The 17,964-nt window shown below is 38.7% G+C and overlaps 1 protein-coding gene across 4 annotated transcripts in view; it reads left to right on the top strand.

The window, feature by feature from the left end:
- Positions 1-12,927, top strand: part of PJA2 (praja ring finger ubiquitin ligase 2) — a 32,236-nt gene extending 19,309 nt beyond the window's left edge. For all 4 annotated transcript variants that reach the window (XM_039733427.1, XM_039733423.1, XM_039733425.1 and 1 more), the window contains 6 exons: positions 2,932-3,117; positions 4,520-4,705; positions 6,731-6,839; positions 10,954-11,068; positions 11,357-11,472; positions 12,754-12,927. In XM_039733427.1, coding sequence (XP_039589361.1) covers positions 2,932-3,117; positions 4,520-4,705; positions 6,731-6,839; positions 10,954-11,068; positions 11,357-11,472; positions 12,754-12,834 — 793 coding nt within the window. In that variant the 3' untranslated portion in view covers positions 12,835-12,927. The remainder of the gene's footprint in view (positions 1-2,931; positions 3,118-4,519; positions 4,706-6,730; positions 6,840-10,953; positions 11,069-11,356; positions 11,473-12,753) is intronic.
- Positions 12,928-17,964: the final 5,037 nt, after the last annotated feature.

Here is a 17,964-nt window from a genome sequence, read left to right as displayed (position 1 = left end):
CGTCTGGGGTACTGTGTTCATTTTTGCTTTCCGCAGTTGAAGAAAGATAAGGAGCTACTGAAGAGGGTCCAGAGATGATGAGGGGTCTGGGACATCTCTCTTATGAGGAGAGATGGGATCTGGGTCTGTTTATTCTGGAGAAGACTGAGAGGGAATCTCACTAATGCAAATAAGTAGCTCCAAGGTGGGTGCCAGGAGGATGGTGCCAGACTCCCTTCAGTGGTGCTCAGTGACAGGACAAGGAGCAATGGCCATAAACTAAACCACAAGAAGTTCTACTGCAGCAAGAACTTTAGGGTGAGGGTGGCAGAGCATTGGAGCAAGTAGCCCAGGGAAGTCATGGGGTCTGCCTTTCTGAAGACATTCCATACCCATCTGGGACCATTCCTGTGTCCCAGGTTGGACTGCAGAAGGGTTAGATGGCAGGGTGGCAAAAGGGTTGTACTGGATGATCCTCAAAGGTCCCTTCCAACCCTGACAATTCTGTGATTCTTAATAAAGGTACTTGAAAATGAATCCTTCACTTCCTTGTAAGGCTTGCTTTAAAATTTTTTGTTAGTGCATAATCTTTTCCATTTTTTAAATGCCGTGAAGGAAGTGTAATGTATTATACAATTGTAGCATTGGCTCCCATGATGCACAGCAATGGGTTATTGTGGCATGACAAAAAGAAACATGGATTGATTATTTGAAATGTTCTTGACAGTGACAGTAACCGAACCAGTAAACAGGAATCATGTGTTTTTAACTTAGAATCCCCATAATTTATGTTCTAAAACCTAAAAATACTAATGTTTATTAAATAAATTGTCAATTATTAGTCTGTACAAAGAAGTAATATGTTCATTCTTGAAAGGTGAAATTTTATGTTTAATGGTTTAAACCATATTTTATGTTCATGCAGAACTGCATAAAAAGTGGATTTGACATACATGTCAAACTACATACTTCAGCTCAGTTTTAGCTTATTCCCAACCCAGAGAGAAATGTACCTTTTGATTGCTGCAGTGTGGGCCTCCACATCACATTTTTGCTTCAAGGAAAGGCACAGCTTTTGTGGTGTTAGCATGTGGAAGCTGTGTGGGAAGGAGAAAGTCTTGCATGCTTGTTAGAATCGTGTATGTTCGAAGGGTGGTGGAAGGTCCCAGGGCAGGGTTAGAGGGAAGAGGAACATAACCATTAGTTCCATCCATTTAATTTCAGACTGTGTGCCAGGTACAGGTTAGGAGGGGGTTCAGCCAGGGAAGGGAGTAGTGTCAGCAAATCCAGATGCAGATGCTAAGTTCATATGCTATGCTTTTGGCAAGTGACAAATCTGTAACTCTCTGACCATTAAATAATGTTCTGTACCCATGCACAACTGAGCAGAGTTAAATCCCTAGTTCTGAAATTGTGTTCTTCAGTGGTTTAGTGTTAGTGACTTTAGATATATCCTTTTCTGGTTTGAATTAGTGTTTGTGTATAAACCTTAAATAGAACAAATTTGACTAAAAGCAAAAGAGTATTTTAAAGTATGTTGTCATTCTCAGATTGTAAAATAGAGACAGCTAAAACAAGGCATCTGAGTATTTCAGCTATATACAATTTCATCTGAGATGAAATTGTAAAATATATATTTATAAACTTGATCGAACAACATGAAAACAAACAACATTCCAAACCAAACTCCCAATCCAAAACCAAAGAACCGAACAGAACAAAAGGTTAAAAAAGTCAATATTCACCTTTAGATGGTGTAATACGAGATGCATTAGACTACGTACCAGAACTCATAATAGATATGATTTCTATTTTAAAATAATCCATTAAAATAGCTCAAAATTAATGAATATTCTCATTTCCATCACTTTTCTTAGTCATCAAAATTGTGATAGAAAGATTTATTCCTGCCTCAAATTAAAATGTTTATATATAATCTGTGTCTTGAAGTTATTTATTCTGGTAAAACTTGCAGTATATACTATGCAGTTTTTCAAAAGCACTTAAAATTCCTTAATTGAAAGATATATTGGCATGTATTTGTAATATTCAATAAGAGGAGGAAATTTGTGACTTTGTAGGTGGGGAGGTAACAATACACTTAAGCATACTGGGTTTAACAGATGAGACATCTATATTGTGGGTGTTGTGGATTGCTCTATAAAGTTAGATCTAGTAAGCATGTTGGCTGTTCACATGTATGTTTTCTCTAACTTTTTGAAGTGACATAGCTATTTGACTTTATTTTGAATTTTGGTAATGGTCACTGTAGTGAGTGAATCATCTAAGTTCCATTACCAATGATAGCAGTAGTTTATCTTTCCTAAGATTGTGCCATCACTACTATTTTGTTTAAGCTGCCCAAAGCTTATTTATTGTCCTTTTCTATGTGGTGGCTGAGCAAATTGTCTTTTCAAAATTTCTTGCTGTTCATATTGTTCGGGGTAGTGAATCAAATAGTTTGCAGTAAGTCATCCATTATATCTGTCTATGTTAAAAAAGGTCATTCTATATGGCTTATATGTTCTGAGATCTGTTACTTTAAATTTGTTTGGCTGAGAGGTAAGGCTGACATTGATTATTATGTGTTAATCAAGCAGTGCCACTGCTGCCATTTTTCTAATCTGGGAGAAAGATGAGTATAGTGAGTCTGGTTTCTGTTCCTGAGTTGTTTCCTGTACTCTACATATGTGGCAAAGGAAGAACAAAACATTTTTGTAAAGTAGGGTGGGTAGAATGCTTGAATTCTTTTTACAGACTAATTTTCTTTTCTTTTTTTTTATAACTCTATGTGCACTTGATTTGTAATGCATCTATAGATAGCACAAGATTAATTTCTCTTTGAAAAAAGTTGCCTATATTGAGAGCACTGTTGATAGAAAAATAGGAAATTAATTTCTTTCCCCTAAAGCAGTGTTTGAATTCATACTCTGTTATTTGTTTAAATTGCAGCTCGGAGTGCAGTGATGGAGAATGGTCTACATCTGTGCCTTCCTATTTTACTGCTGTGGAAAAAGAGCAGTCCTCAAGTGATGAAAGCTGGGAGACTGTCTCGTGCAGGGAGGAGCGTGACCCTGTTGTGCGGAGGAGCAGCAGTGGTGTAAAAGAGGAGAGCACAGACTTATGTTTCCAAGAAGAGTATGCCTTTATTTTATTGTCCAACTTCCTATAGCTTCTAGCATCACCAGTAGTAGGGTACTCACATAGCACTACACAGAATAACATCTAAAAGCAGTTACCATGCTAGCAGCGATCATTTGCCTACATCACAATAATCTGAGTAGTTGTATGTATTTCAAATCAGGGAAAATATGAATTTCATGTAAGCAGTTCTATGTAATGAAAAATACGAAGACAATGAGAGTGTATTGACATGTAGTGTCAATGGTTAATAGACTTAGTATATTGACTTAAAAAAGCCAGTTAGACAAGTTAACTGTTAAGATATATGTGTTACATAAACATCCTTTGATACTGTTTAGGACTCCTTGAAAATAACTCTTTTATCTCTCTGCTTTATTGCGTCTCCTATTCCACTGCTGCTCCTTATTTTCTGCAGCCTTATCAGTGATTAAAGAAAACTTGAATTTCTTGCTTGCTCTAGTAACTTTAAACTTTATTTTTCCAATAATTCAGTACTTTATAAACTGTAGCTTCCTTTGCTATAAGGCAAAATTTGTACCTATATACAGGTAAGAAGAATGTTCTTGGCTTTTTTCTAAGCATCTAATATTGACTCTAGTTTGGATCTTTATAAAGCGAAGGCAACACCTAGGTGTTCTTTCAGCTTCTTCCACTCTTAGGTGCAGAGTACCTATTGCTATGCAGCCCTGTTTGTTGTTAATGCTTTTTTAGTATTCTCCACATGCCTGGGTCTTGAAGAACTAGTGTGACTTTAAAAACCTTATAACAACTCATCTCTTTCAGAACAACAATAAGCACGTTTTAACCTTTTTTTATATGAACAACATAAAAATGTGTGTATTTTTCATGTTTATTTTCTCTTCTGTAAGGAAAGTAGGACTCACAGTGCCATGACTCTCTGCATGCAGGTGATTTCTGCTCCTCTAGAATATCCAGGAATGAGAGGAGTCATTCACTTGCAAGATAGCTTCTCTTGCAAGTAGTAGTTCCTTGCATCACATTCAGGCCAAGCTTTGCCATGGAGGCTGCTCTGGGTGTCAAGACAGTGTTTCTCCTTAATGCCTTTAGAAACTTGTAGATAAATAAGAATATGTTTAGTACTAAATTTATTAACCCAGGCAGGGATGCTGGCTGTACTAGGGAAAATTCGAAATAAACTGCTTACAGGACTGCTAGCCTTGAGCATTAGACAAAATTTTGCCACAGAATCATGGGTGTTACTAGATTCTGAGCTCTGGGAATTTCTTGATTTTTATGGCAAATTTCTAATCTGTGACTCTGTAGTCAGGGAAACATGCCTATTTAGTCTTTGTGTTATGTTTGGCTTTTGTTTTTTATGTGTGTTTGTAAATTCTCCTAGCTTTTTAGTTTGAGCTTTTCACTTATTTGTATGAAGGGAGCAGACATTATTGGAAGAAGGTGAAATTCCTTGGTTACAGTACCGAGAAGAAGTAGAAAGTAGCAGTGACGAGGAAAATGACCCAATTAGTGATTTTGTACATCTTGGATTCTTCTTGTTGGATGGAAATAACAATCTTGAGGATGACTCCAGTGTGAGTGAAGACCTGGATGTAGAGTGGAGGTATGCATTTGATAGTTGTCTGTGTTTCATTTCAGAGGTTTTGTAGTTACTGTTTTATTTTCTGTGTAAGATGTCACAAGTACTTATGGCTATCAGTATGCAGTTGCTTCAATGACTAATAATCTCAGTTATAAAGTTTAAGGTATTTAAAGTGCTATGTATCTTCTAAGGAGGGAATAGATTTGCTAAATCAGGCAGTGATTTGAGAAAATTTTGGTGCCCTAAAATATGCAAGGCATGGGTTTATTTTCTAATTTAATTTTCAAGTGGAAGTGTAACAGAAATAAGGTAATATAAATGTAATCAGCATTCAAGTCAGTCCTATTTTATAATTGGTCTTTTCCTCCTTTGAAACTGGTGTTAAGTTAGTCATTATTAATCTATATTTCTCTTTGAAATGCCATGCACTTACCCAATATTATAATAATTCTGAATGCTTCACTGCATTTTCTGTCATTAGATTACTGAAGGGATAGTGCAATCAATTTATTATAAAAATTATTCGAATACCAGGAATGAAGTGATTGGAACCACATACAAAATAGTATAATGTATTATAGTATAATGTGTTTGTTTTAGAATGTGATAGACAAAAGGCCTTCCAGTGAGAGACATAACATTCGCTCTCTTCCGCTTATTAAAATACAGACTTGAGTGCAGACATACCAACACTCTTGTTTTCTCCTTGTGAGGTTATATTGTAGAAAAGGATAACCTTTTATGGTATAGGACTAATGCATGAGAGCCCAAACTAGAAGTAAGGCCTGTGTTCTTACACTGTCAGGCAGTAAGCTAGCAACGGAATAGTATGATAGGGACAGAAGCTGTCTTTTAAGTGTTGGAGTTTAGCCTTGGTAAGCTTCCTAGTTACTAAAAATAGGAACAAAGATGTTGATGGTCTGTTAAGTTTGGTCTGCTGAGCATATGCAGACCTGTACATCATTTCACTTGTGCCTGTTTTAAGGTTAAATTTCTGAATTTCTAAAACAGAACTCAAAAGAACCTGCCAAGCCATGAGCTGTGACACATGATGTAATCAAAATCTGATTGTTAGTTGTAAAACAACCTTAATAGCATACATATGAAACATACTAGCTGAACTTCTACCCTTTCACAGTAAGAACTCCCATCAGGATGTTCTGAAGTTTGTACTGTGGGAGTGTGATACCATTGTGCTGGGACCACAACTGCAGAACTGCCTCTGAGAGGCTGGGGCTGCCCCATGTGGAACACATCTTGTTCCAGCTGACTCCAGTGGAGCCACCATAGGGTGGGGCCTCTGGGAAGGTACTAAGAAAGGATAAAAAATGCTGAACAGCAAGCAGTGTGTGAGAGAGAGATGAGGATGATGTGAGAGAAGCAACCCTGCAAACAACGAGGTCAGAAAAGAAGGGGGAGGAAGTGCTCTAGGTGCTGGAGAAAACCATGGTGGAGTAGTTAATGAAGGACTGCAGCCTGTGGGAAAAAACCCATGTGGGAGTAGGGAGACAGCATGAGGAGGAAGTAATTTCAAAGAGGAACTACCCCATGGACAGACCACAACCCCTGTTCCTTTCCCTCTGCCCTTCTTGGAATAGGGAGAATTAGAGGCCTCAAGGATGAAGGAGTGAAGTTGAGCCTGGAAATAAAGAGAGGGCTAAGGGAAAGGTGTTTTAATTTTTGTCTTTGTTTCTTACCATTCAAATCCATTTTTATTGGCAATAAATTAATAGAATCATAGAGCAGCCTAAATTGAAAAGGAACCTCAAAAGATCATCTGGTTCAACCTTTCAATTAAATTAAAGCTTTTCCTGATTTAAGTCTGTTTTGCCTGTGGTGGTGATTGATGACTCATGGCCCTTTTCTTGACCCATGAGCTTTTGATGTTATTTACATGTCCAGTTGAGGCAAGGGAGGGAGAGATCAGCTGGCTGGGTATGGGGCTGTTATTAACAGGTGATGTGAAGTCATTTGATATATCAAGCCTTTGTGTTGTAACTATTTATTTTGAAAATAAGATCATGTTTCCTGACCCATGTTTTTCAGACTACTTGATGAGTTCGGTGATGGCCTAGGACTTGCTCAAGCCATTCCTTACATGGAACCTCAATTTCTCACATATATGGCATTAGAGGGACACTTAGAAGCTGTGGAGGTATTAAAATATTTTTGATGGTCTTATATCTGTGATGTTGCGACACAAATATTTATAGTTGAATCCTTTTTCAACTTAATCTGAAAATCAGAAGAATAAGAGAAAAATACTTTCCTGTGTTAACTTGAACTTTTGTGTTGGCAAACATGAAAGTACATCTTGAAAGTTCTTTTTAAGGACATACTCCAAGAAGTCATTTATCAGTACCTGCTCCTTTTAGTATATGCATTTATTTCCTTGTAAGGCAAAGTTAATGGTGTCTGCCAGTGTAAACATATGCCATTTAATTCTAAAGGATTGTGCCAAATTCTCTGCATAACAAAGGAAAGCTTATGCTTGAATCTATGTGGCTTGTCCCAGCTGTTTTTTTGGGTTTTTTTTATTGCAAGAGTACGTTTCGATTTCTCAAACTTTTATTTATCAGTAGAAAACTCTTCTGTGTTTGACTGTCTTACTCAGTATATTTTAAATTTTAAGAATTTTTTTTTAAAAAACCCCATTGAATAACAAACAAACAAAAAACTCCAATCCGGAAAAGAAACCTACCTGAAAAAAAAAAAAGTCTTTTATCTTTACCTTGTTCTATCCCATTTCACCTGTCTAATTTTGGATATAGACCAAAGCATTTATTATCAAGAACCAGCATGGTTACGGTCTTTGTCTTTTGTTTATTACTTCAGGTTGGTCAATGTCAGAGTGAATATGGAGCTAGCTGAGATCCAGTTTGATAATTCTGGCACTGCCAGAAATCTCCCCTGCAGGGTATTTGTCAAAATAAGAGCTAAATTATGTGTAGACACATAATATGATGTTACAACAGCTGAACTGAATATTTTGTAAGTTTAGGGCAGCAAGGGGCAGTTTGACTGCTAGCACCCACTTAAAGGGGTGAACTGGGCAGGCTGTATGTTATAGTGTGCCTGCGGACAAAATACCAAGGGCATTTTGAAAAGCTCTCTAAAGCTGGCAGATAGTGGAACAATCATAGATAATGGAGTTTTTTTTCCCCGTGAATATGAGCAAAGTCAAAGATTTTCTGAATAAGGTTCCCAGGTCTTTTCCAAGGCAGTGGAAGGGGCCGATCCTGATCCCATAAGTTGTCAGTCATGCAGTTTCCAGGTTTTGTACGTCCCCCAAGGTATATGAGAGGTCATCATTCATGACCGAGTATCACAGGGCCTTCTCCAGCTGTGTAGGATCTTGTTAGCATTACTTATTTAGAGACACTTCGTTTATGTGGAGAAGGTCTGTTAATATTCTTATTGTAAAAGCAGTGTTTTGAAGCTGTATGGAGAAGATACTTGTCTCTTTTGTAGTGGCTGGTTCTCACTACATCAAAAAAAACAGAACTGCAAAACCAGTTGACCTCCTGCTTTTGTGTCAAAGCAAGAGGATCTGTGTAGAGAGGGGAAACTAGTCCCATCTTTTTTTATCTGCACATTAACACTTGAGAAAGAGACTGAGTTAATTATGACTCTTAAGCTTTTCTTTCTCATTCCTGTGTAACAACATTTGCTTAAGTACTTTGTCAGAAAAAATGTGTGCAGTCCTATCAGAGTGACCTGTAAAAGTAACCCTAGGTGATTATGTGCGTGACTGGCTGAGGAGGTGCTGTAATTATGTTTGTCACCGGAGCAGCAGAGTGTCACTGAGCACCATTAGCAATCAGGCAGATAACTACAGAGGTACCTGTGGTACAGGACACTGTGAATGTGGAAAAGCTGATTCTCTTTACATAGCGTTTGTGCTTGAAAGTAGCACACAAGCATACGAAACTTTATGGTGGGCATAGAAATCTTGGCATATTTGGAATTAGTCAGCAGAAAGTGGTAACTGAGTAGTAAATGGAAGAGCTGTATGGACTGTGACCACATAGACAAGGTTTTGAGTAAGAATTCCAAATATTCCCTTCAAATCTCAAGCAGAATATAGAGCACGTATTTTTACAGAAGTAGTTACTAAAATTGTTCCGAAAATATGAGCAAAGTAGTTTCCTTTTGCTTTGAAATACTTGAAAGGAATGTGACACAATAAAGCATCCAAAATTCAAGTCTATCTTAATTGGAGGGGAGGGAGTGGGAGAGATCTAACCCAAATAATTGTGACATTTGGATGGGAGAAGTAATGCAAGTATTAGATACTTGTTTTGAAAAGCTATCTTGTATAGCTTTTAGAGCTGTCCAGGTTCCTAAAACTTAATAGAATATATGTGTGATTTTAAATATATTTCTCTTCCATCTGCTATAAAGAAACTACATAGCTGGGAGTGTCTGGTTTACGTCATCAGCAGTACAGAAGGGGGTTGCCTCTGCTGCATCAGTAACTTTATAAGTATTTCATGTGCCAGTTCCCAGGTGTGAGGAGCTCAAACCTTTTTAGGCTGTAGCACTCTTGCTTTTAACAGAAAAATGTCCAGCATTTTGTTTTTGGTACATGGAGAACTAAGCAGTCACACAAGCAATAAGAGGAGGTACATTTATTTTGAAGCTATATCTTATAAGTGTTATAAAACAGACACTACTTTGCTTTGGATTTGAAAATGTGGCTTTCAGCCTCAGAGTAACTGCATGGCTTTGTGTCTATAATGTTTCTTTTGTGTAGGTTTTGGAAGCAAGCAGCAATACAATGCTTTATTTTGAGAATATTCATACTGGATATAAACAGAGAAGTTTGACACATAAATAATATTGCAGCCTTCTGTATCCCTGGGATCTTATCTAGTTTTTCCAGGTGTAGTAGCTACTCTGATTAAGCGTAGTATTTTTACTTACTGTTTATTCTCAGACCATTGAAATTGGACCAAAACCCAAATACAATTACTAAAGTCATCCTAATGTTAGTAAGGTCGTACTGTCTGCTGTACCAGAATTTGATAGGTATTAGCTGTAAAATTGGAGCAATATACATGTTTTGTAGGGGAACTTGCACACTGCAGTAGGAATAGCCCCAGGTTTTTCCTTAAACTGACAGATTTCTTGTGGCAATAGGAGCTGTAAAGATTTCTTAGTTCATGCTGAACTCTCTCTGCCACAAAGGTTTGACTGCAGGTGTAAAACTGCTAGTTTAGATCTGTGGTAGTGTGGTAACTTGAGCTACCTTGTCACTGTGATCCAAATCCAAGCATGTTTTCAGGTTGCAGCTGTAGTAACTTCAGGGAAAGTTTAAGAGAAGAAATTGCTGAAGAGGTTTCTGTACAGTCAGGTGTTTCTCTAGTATATACAGCTTTTTAGTTAAGTGGATTCCCAACATTACAAAAATATCACGTTATCTTACACTTCTTACTAAGAGAGTTTTGTGGCCAATAGCGTAAATAATTTTCAAGCTAATTAGAACAGTAAGTAGTTATGCTTAAAGGATGTGACTAATTCATTCAGGGTGTGAACCCAGTGTTTCTGTGTTCTTGGTTCTTCAGTTTGTGTGCTGTTCAAACAGGTAGTACATTTCTCAGCAAATACAACCAAATATTCTGAGTTCTGCGATTTTAATTTTTTTTTGTACTAGATATCCACTGAGTGTCTTACACAGTTGAATGTATGATGTGCACAGCAAATACATGCAGCAAATATGGTGTAGGCTTAGTCTTAAAGATTTTGTATGGTAAAAAAATTGAGTTTAGGAAAGTTACTTTACAGCATTTTATCTGTCTTAAGATTAGAAATGTTTACATGGATCTTGAAGTTTACACTCTTAGTACTTAGCCAAGGTACTTAATATTTTTTGTTTGTACCTGAGTAATTTAATAATTGAGGCCAGGAAGCACATTAATGAGGCATTTATTTTCAGAAGCACAATGAAAATACTGTTTTAGATTGGCAAGCTTTATTACATTTTCAACTTGCTGCTTTTTCTGTAACTTTATAAAATTAACAAATGTTCACTGTAGATTAAGAATGCATTTTAAGAATGCTTTAAAAGTAAGGCATTGCTGTTTTGACCTTCAGTTTCATCTCATTCATTACAAAAATAAAAATGATGAAATGGTTAGTTTGACAGACATATTTTCCATTTTAAAAAGTAATGCTGCTAGAATTGGATTCCTTTCCTTGCTTGTTTGTTTTGTATGAAATGTTCAATTTATGAATAATAGAACTTGATCTCTGCTTTCCCCTTCCAGACTGCTCTGGCACAGTTGGAGTCTCTTACATTTGATGTTGAACAGACTCATCCACCAGCTACAAAAGAAACCATAGATTGTCTGCCACAAATTATTGTCACAAGTGACTACAATGGTATGGAAAAATAATCAAAAAGTAATTTCCACAAAGTTTGTAAGAATAAGTTCAACTTTCTCTAATACCATAGATACAATATTTAAGTATACTTATTGCATAATGCTGTCTTAAGATCTTTTGAATCTGAGTATAATTTTATCTATTTGGAAAAGTAATCTTTAATGGAGTTACTGTGACTGTACTTTGTAACCATTAGTGATACTGCTGATAATATATGTGTTTTAATCTGAGCTCATCTTGGATGTAAAACAAGGTATTAATGCTTTTTCTTCATCATGGGTTTAGGTCAAGAGCAGTGTTGTACTATCTGTTGCAGTGAATATGTGGAAGGTGAAATCATAACAGAACTACCCTGTCATCATTTGTTTCACAAACCTTGTGTAACTCTTTGGTTACAGAGAGTAAGTACTACAGGATTGATGGAGGGTTTGGGGGTAGGGGGGGTTGTGTACATTGTGTATTATTCTGGGAAGAACAGCTTTTAACTCTTGGAAAATATGGGATGAAATACCAAGAATTTATGAAATATTATTTGAATGTATGCATCATGGAACCAAATTCTAGTGCAAGTGAGAAAAAAAATTATATTTGTACTCACCTGAAGAACAGTTTATTTAATAGAGGGAATATTTCTGTAAGGGAAAACATGTTTTCCTTTACTAAGGATGAAAGACGTGGATGAGTTATAACTTGTTTTGGTACAAGAAAAGCTTTCTTTCCTATGTTCCTGTATTGAAGTAAAGACAATGGAATCATTTTCTCTGAGAAGAGCAAAGGGTTTGATCTGTCTTATCACAATGTCAGGCCCATTTATTGTGACAGCTAAGGGTGGCAGAGGAAATACTGAAATGCTCGTAGATGAACTTTTTTAAAATTAACTTTACTAATTCTGTACTATATTAGATTTCATTTTCATGATCTGTAATCAGATCATGATTCAGTCAGATTCATTAATCAGTTCTTGATCAATTTGCTTCCAAATGTCTTAAAAAGGCTTGCACCATGTTGAAGCTAGACTAAAACAACCATAATCAATGAACTGGTATGTTTTTTTTAGTTGCAATGACACTCTCCATTATGTGCAGTGCAAGCCTGGACTCAGTAGTTTTCAGTGAGCTTACAGTGTAACACAATTTCCTCAAGAGTATAAGAGAGATTCATTGATTTTTACCATGGGGGTCATATCTGAATACCTCTAGCATGGAGGGCTGATGGATTTAGTTGGTGGGTTTATAATTTTTTTTACTGTGGTAATGTTGATTACTGTATTCATTTTTCTTGTTTTACACATCCTTTTTTTTTCCTGTTGTAATAGTAAACTGCTATTGCTGAAAAGTAGGACAAAATACTTCATCTTAGATTCAGGCTGTACCTAACTTATTTTTAGTCCTTGCCTTAGAAAAAAAATGTTCCACCTGTAAAATCAATGGTGTGAAGAAGAGCTTGGAGAGAACCTGATGCATTTGCTATGTAGCTTAGGTGTGAAAACAAAACAAGTCTTTCTTCTGAGTTTGTCAGCCTTAGGTAGCTGTTAGCTGTAGGTAGCTATGCAGTCAAATTTGAGTTTGAGGTGGTGGTGTTGTGGAGACCCTAAATACTTTATAAATAACAACTTCTAGCTTTTCAGTAGAATTGAATGCAAATTGTGTGAATAACCTGGGGTTTTTTTTCTCTTTTTGTAGTCGGGAACGTGCCCTGTTTGTCGTCATGTGCTTGCACCTGTACTTCCTGAAGCAGCTGATGACACTGTTTTTTTTATTTGATTAATGATTCAGCATCTTCTGTTAACATTGCTACAGGACCCTCAGGGTCGGAAATAAAATCTGCACCAAAATAAAAATGTAAATTTTGCCTGATTTAATTATAATGTGAAAACAAATCACTATAAAATATTGATATATAGTCATGGATTGGCTTGGGTTGGAAGGGATTCTAAAGATGATCTGGCTCCAACCCCCCTTGCTGTGGGCAGAGACACCTTCCTCTAGACCAGGTTGCTCCAAGTCTCATGCAACCTGACCTTGAACACTTCCAGGGCTGGGGCATCCACAGCTTCTGTGGGCAACCTGTGTCAGGGCCTCATTACCCTCACAGTAAAGGGTAATATGTAATCCAAACCTACTTTCTTTTTGTTTGAAACCGTTCTCCCTTGTCCTGTCATAAGCCATTGTGAATAGTCCCTCTCCAATCTTCCTTCAGGGATTGGAAGGGACCTCAAAGCTTTCTCCTCTCCCACCTGAGCAATCCCCATTCTCTCAGCCCTCCCTCATAGCAGAGGTGCTCCATCCCTCTGCTCACCTTGGTGCCTCCTCTGGACTCTCTCAGCAGCTCTGTGTCCTTGCTGTGCTGGGAGCCCAGGGCTGGAGGCAGCTCTGCAGGTGGGGTCTCACCAGAGCGGGGCAGAGGGGCAGAATCCCCTCCCTCCCCTGCTGCCCACGGGCTCTGGGTGCAGCCCAGGACACACTTGGCTCTCTGGGCTGGGAGTGCCCATGGCTGGCTCATGTCCAGCTCTCACCCACAGCACCCCCAAGTCCTTCTGGGCAGGGCTGCTCTCCATCTGTTCATGCCCAGCCTGGGCTGGCACCAGGGATTGCTCTGACCCAGGTGCAGCACCAGCATTTGGCCTTGTAAAACCTCACGAGATTCCCATGGGCCACTGCTTGAGCTTGTTCAGGTCCTTCTGGATGACATCCTGTCCCTTAAGAGTGTCAACGGCACCACTCAGCTTGGTGTCATCTGCAGATTTGTAAAGGGAGCACTTGATCCCTTTGTCTGTGTCATTAATAAAGACAGTCAACAGTTCTCGTTCCAATAGGGATCTTCAAGGGCCACCAACAGTTGTTGATCAGGACTCTGAGCCATTGAGCACCACCCTCTGGACACAGCCATCCAACCACTTTTTAGCCCACTCATCAAATCTATTTCCAGTTTAGAGAAAAGGGTGTTGTGGGGGATACTGCCAAAGGCTTTCCTGATGTCCAGATAAAGGACACCTGTAATACTGTCTTTATGCACTGCTGTAGTCACTCCATCATAGAACGCCCCCCGATGGGAAAGAATGTGAAAGCAAATGGAAAAAAATAAGCTTGCTGCTGTTCAAGTTTCATGTTATCTATACATGCACTAGTACATTGGAAGTATTCAGATTCTGGCAGGTCTTGAGAAGTTAATTTGTTTTGACCATTAGACAAAGAGGTAACAATTTTTTCCTAAATAGCCGTAACATCAGTAATTAACGTAGTGTGAAAAGAATTTCCCTCAAGTCAAAGAGAAAATTCTAAAGGTTTTGGATAAGGTTACATGGTAAGCTACCTTGTAAGTCAAAACCCTACAGATGCCTTCCATGTTATACAAGGCAGAAAGCTCCTGTTTCCCCTTCTTTTCTTATTCTATGTTTGATTGAACACCTGAGAAAAACAAACTCTTTTTTTATAAAGTAAAGCTGCAAAATGCAACTACTCTCTGCCTCTAAAAAATAACTCCATGCAAACTACATAAGCTGCTTATATAAAAGTGAAAAGTGTTTGGATCAGAGTGTCTGAGTTGAAAGTTACACATCACCTGGTTTTAACCCCTCTGCTGTGGGAGATAAGTTGTTTCAAGCCCCAGACAGCCTGTTCCAGTGCTTCACTACCCTCACAGTAAACAATTTCCAATATCTAATCTAAACCTTCTCTCAGTTTAAAACCTGTACCTCTCCTCTTACCAACCTGGTTAAAAGTTCCTCTTCAGCTATTCTGTAGCCCCCCCTGGAAGGCTGCTCTAAGATCCCGCTGAAGCATTCTCATCTCTGGGCTGAACAACCCTAGGTCTCTCAGCCTGTCCTCACAGTGCAGGTTCTCCAGCACCCTGCATGTTTTTGCAGCTCTCAGGTTCTGCTTGAGTATGTCTATGTCTTTCTTAAGCTGAGGGCCCCAGCGCTGGACACAGCACTCCATACAGGTGGAGAATTCTCCATGGGAGTAAAGCAGGGAGGCAGAATCATCTCCCTTGACCTGCTGCCCACAATCTTTTAACACAGCCCAGGATATGTTTTGCTTTCAGGGCTGCCAGTTCATGTTGCTGGGGCATATCAAGCTTTTCATCATCCAGCATCCCAAGTACTTGTAAGTACTGTTATAAATCCATTCTCTGCACAGCCTGTGCTTTATGTTGTACTTGGAACTGCCCTGACCTAGATGCAGGACCTTTCACTTGGCTCTCTGGAACTTCATGAGGTCCACACAGGCCCCTCTCAGGCCTGTCAAGGTGCCTCTGGGTGACATCCCCTCCCTGCAGTGTGTCCATCACACCACACAGCTTGGTGGCGTCAGCAAATTTGCTGAGGGTGCTCTGATCCCACTGTCTGTGTCACTGACAAAGGTTTTCAGCAGGGCCAGTCCCAACGATAACATTGGTGGAATCTGCTTGTCTCTGGTCTCCAGCTGGGACCATCAAGCCATTGACCACAACCCTTTGAATGTGACTGTCCTGTCTGTCAAATCTGTGTCTCTCCCATTTAGAGAGAAGGTTATTTGTGTGGCACAGAAGTCAAGGACTCCTCTCAGGGCGGTGGATCCTGGATCCAGACCGTGGTTCCATTCCTTGTGTCAGCACATCTCTCTGTTTGAGTGCACTGTCCAAGCACTGTGGCCTGTTTGGCTTTCCTTTCCATTTAATTCCGTTTTGTCATCTTGTTACTCCTCTGTAATCTTACCTAGAGATCTCTGCAACTCATCTCACTCCTTGGACTAAGAACAGAAACAGATCCCCTTGAAGAAAGTCCTCAGGCAAAAGATCCAGTTCAAAGCCACCCCTTTCTTTTTGAAATCACTACAGGTTTTCTGCAGTTTACCTCCTCTGAGATACAGCCCTAAATTGTCTGTGATCCATCACTTCCTATTTTCTTTTTGAACCTGCTTCCTTCCTTTCTTCCTTTGCAGACTGTCCAAGCCATTCACATTTCTTCCTGGTGTTTCCTGCCACATGTATCTTGCTAACTTCCCCTCTTCTTTCAAACTGCATTGTATGCCATATTTGGGTTATGGTGCTCATTCTACTTGTTACCAGACCTGTACCCCTCAACACTGGAAATTCCTCCAGGGCTTGATTGCTGTTACCCAGGCTACCTCTTGTTTTGGTGTCTGTCCTAAATTCCTTCATGGTTGTGAGAAACAAATCAAGAAATTCTTCTGCTCTGGTCTGTCTTCATCTTCTGGACGAGAAACCTACCCTCGATGCTCGCCTGTATTTACCTAGACTGCTTGCAGTTGGCTGTGCTATTTTCCTGGCAAACATCCACGAGGCTGAAGTCTTCTATTGGGATTGTGGCCTGCAAGTGTCATTCTTCCTGCAGCTGAAGAAAGAGCTCTTCACCAACCTCTTCTTCTTGATCAGGTAATGTGTAGTAGATACCAACCACTAGGTTTCTGTTGTTGGCTTAGTCCCTAATTTCCATAAGCTCTTGACTTGCACATTGCTGTTCTTCAAAAACACCTTTGTGCAATCAGTCTCATTTTTGGTATAGAGGAAAATTCCCCCAACTCTCTTTTTTGCTTGTCCTTTTTGAATAGTTTGTAGCCATCAGTCACAGCACTCCAGTTGTACGATTCATCCCAGCAAATTTCTGTACTAGCAATCAGGTTATGGCTATGTCTCATCTTCTGTAAAGAGCTTGGTACCAGCTGGACTTTTATCTCTTGCATGAATTCAATGCAGGGTCACAAATATGTGAGCCTTTGGAGGCTTTTACACCAACAACATTCAACTAATAGTACCTTCGTGTTTGCTTAAGCAGTTTTTCCATTTCTCTGTTGTATTTGTCAAACCTGTACGATCTGAAGTAGCTTAAGTTGATTCCTTATTTTATTTCATTATTTATTTTAATTTCTCGCAATTATTTCCTCATTATATTTATTTGGGTTTTTTTTCTGCTGTATCAGTTGTCTCTGGTCTTGCTTTGGAGTGAAAGTGTTCAGCTGAAGCTCTCGCTATGGGCAGTTTTTCATCTGCCTGAGCTCACCAGCTGTGGCTGTTTCAGAACTATGCATAACTGTTCCTGCTTAAAGTTTGGCTCTTAGTGAACTATCACCTCTGGGGCTTATCTGTCAGCCTTGGAGCCCCAGGATGTGATGCTGCTTTGGCTCTAGTGCTTTCCTTGAATTTTTATACTCTGCATTGAAAATTACCCACACCATTTCTGCATGGTGTCATTTCCCCTCAGAATAAATTTTTGGTGAATAAATCAGTGTTCTGGCTCACCTTTCCAGGCTTACATTTACTGATCATCAGATTGACTTTTTACATTGTGGGAAATGGTGTGCTCAATATCTGATATCAGAGACACAATCATTATCATACAAAAAAAAAAAAAGATAAAACACAAAAACCTCACACCCCCCCAAAACAGCTTTTCAATCTATTAAATACATTGTGCAGAAAGCTAACAAAGTTCCACTTTGAACAAACAGTCCATATCTGCTTAGAACACACTGAAAGTATTTTCTTTCTGCTGCTTTTAATATCTTCTCTTGAACTCATTTGTGAGGTAGGTGATCAAACCTTTAGAGATAGCATTTAGGATCAGTTATTAAATGTTTGTCTATTTCCAAGATAGTACCTTCTTGTTGTATTTTTGAAGATATAAAAAGTCCTGTGTTCTTCAGTTTGTTTAAAGAATTGGTTGAGTTGCACAAAAACTAAGTGTTGCAACAACATAATTCCTCTGAGCATGAAGAAGAATATTGGTTTTGAGAGCTTTTTACTCCAGAGATAGTTTACCCATATTAAATTAAAATAATGATAATGAAATACATCTCACAGGGGAAGGGAACTGGCTATAACTTGTTGACATGATGATATGATTTGATATTTGTGCCCTATTTTGCAAAGCACAGAATTTTCCTGACTTTGGG

Source organism: Passer montanus, unplaced genomic scaffold (genome assembly GCF_014805655.1).
Source record: "Passer montanus isolate IOZ18808 unplaced genomic scaffold, ASM1480565v1 scaffold87, whole genome shotgun sequence".
In the NCBI taxonomy this organism is placed as follows: Eukaryota; Metazoa; Chordata; class Aves; order Passeriformes; family Passeridae; genus Passer; species Passer montanus.
This window is presented reverse-complemented; position numbering and strand designations above follow the sequence as displayed.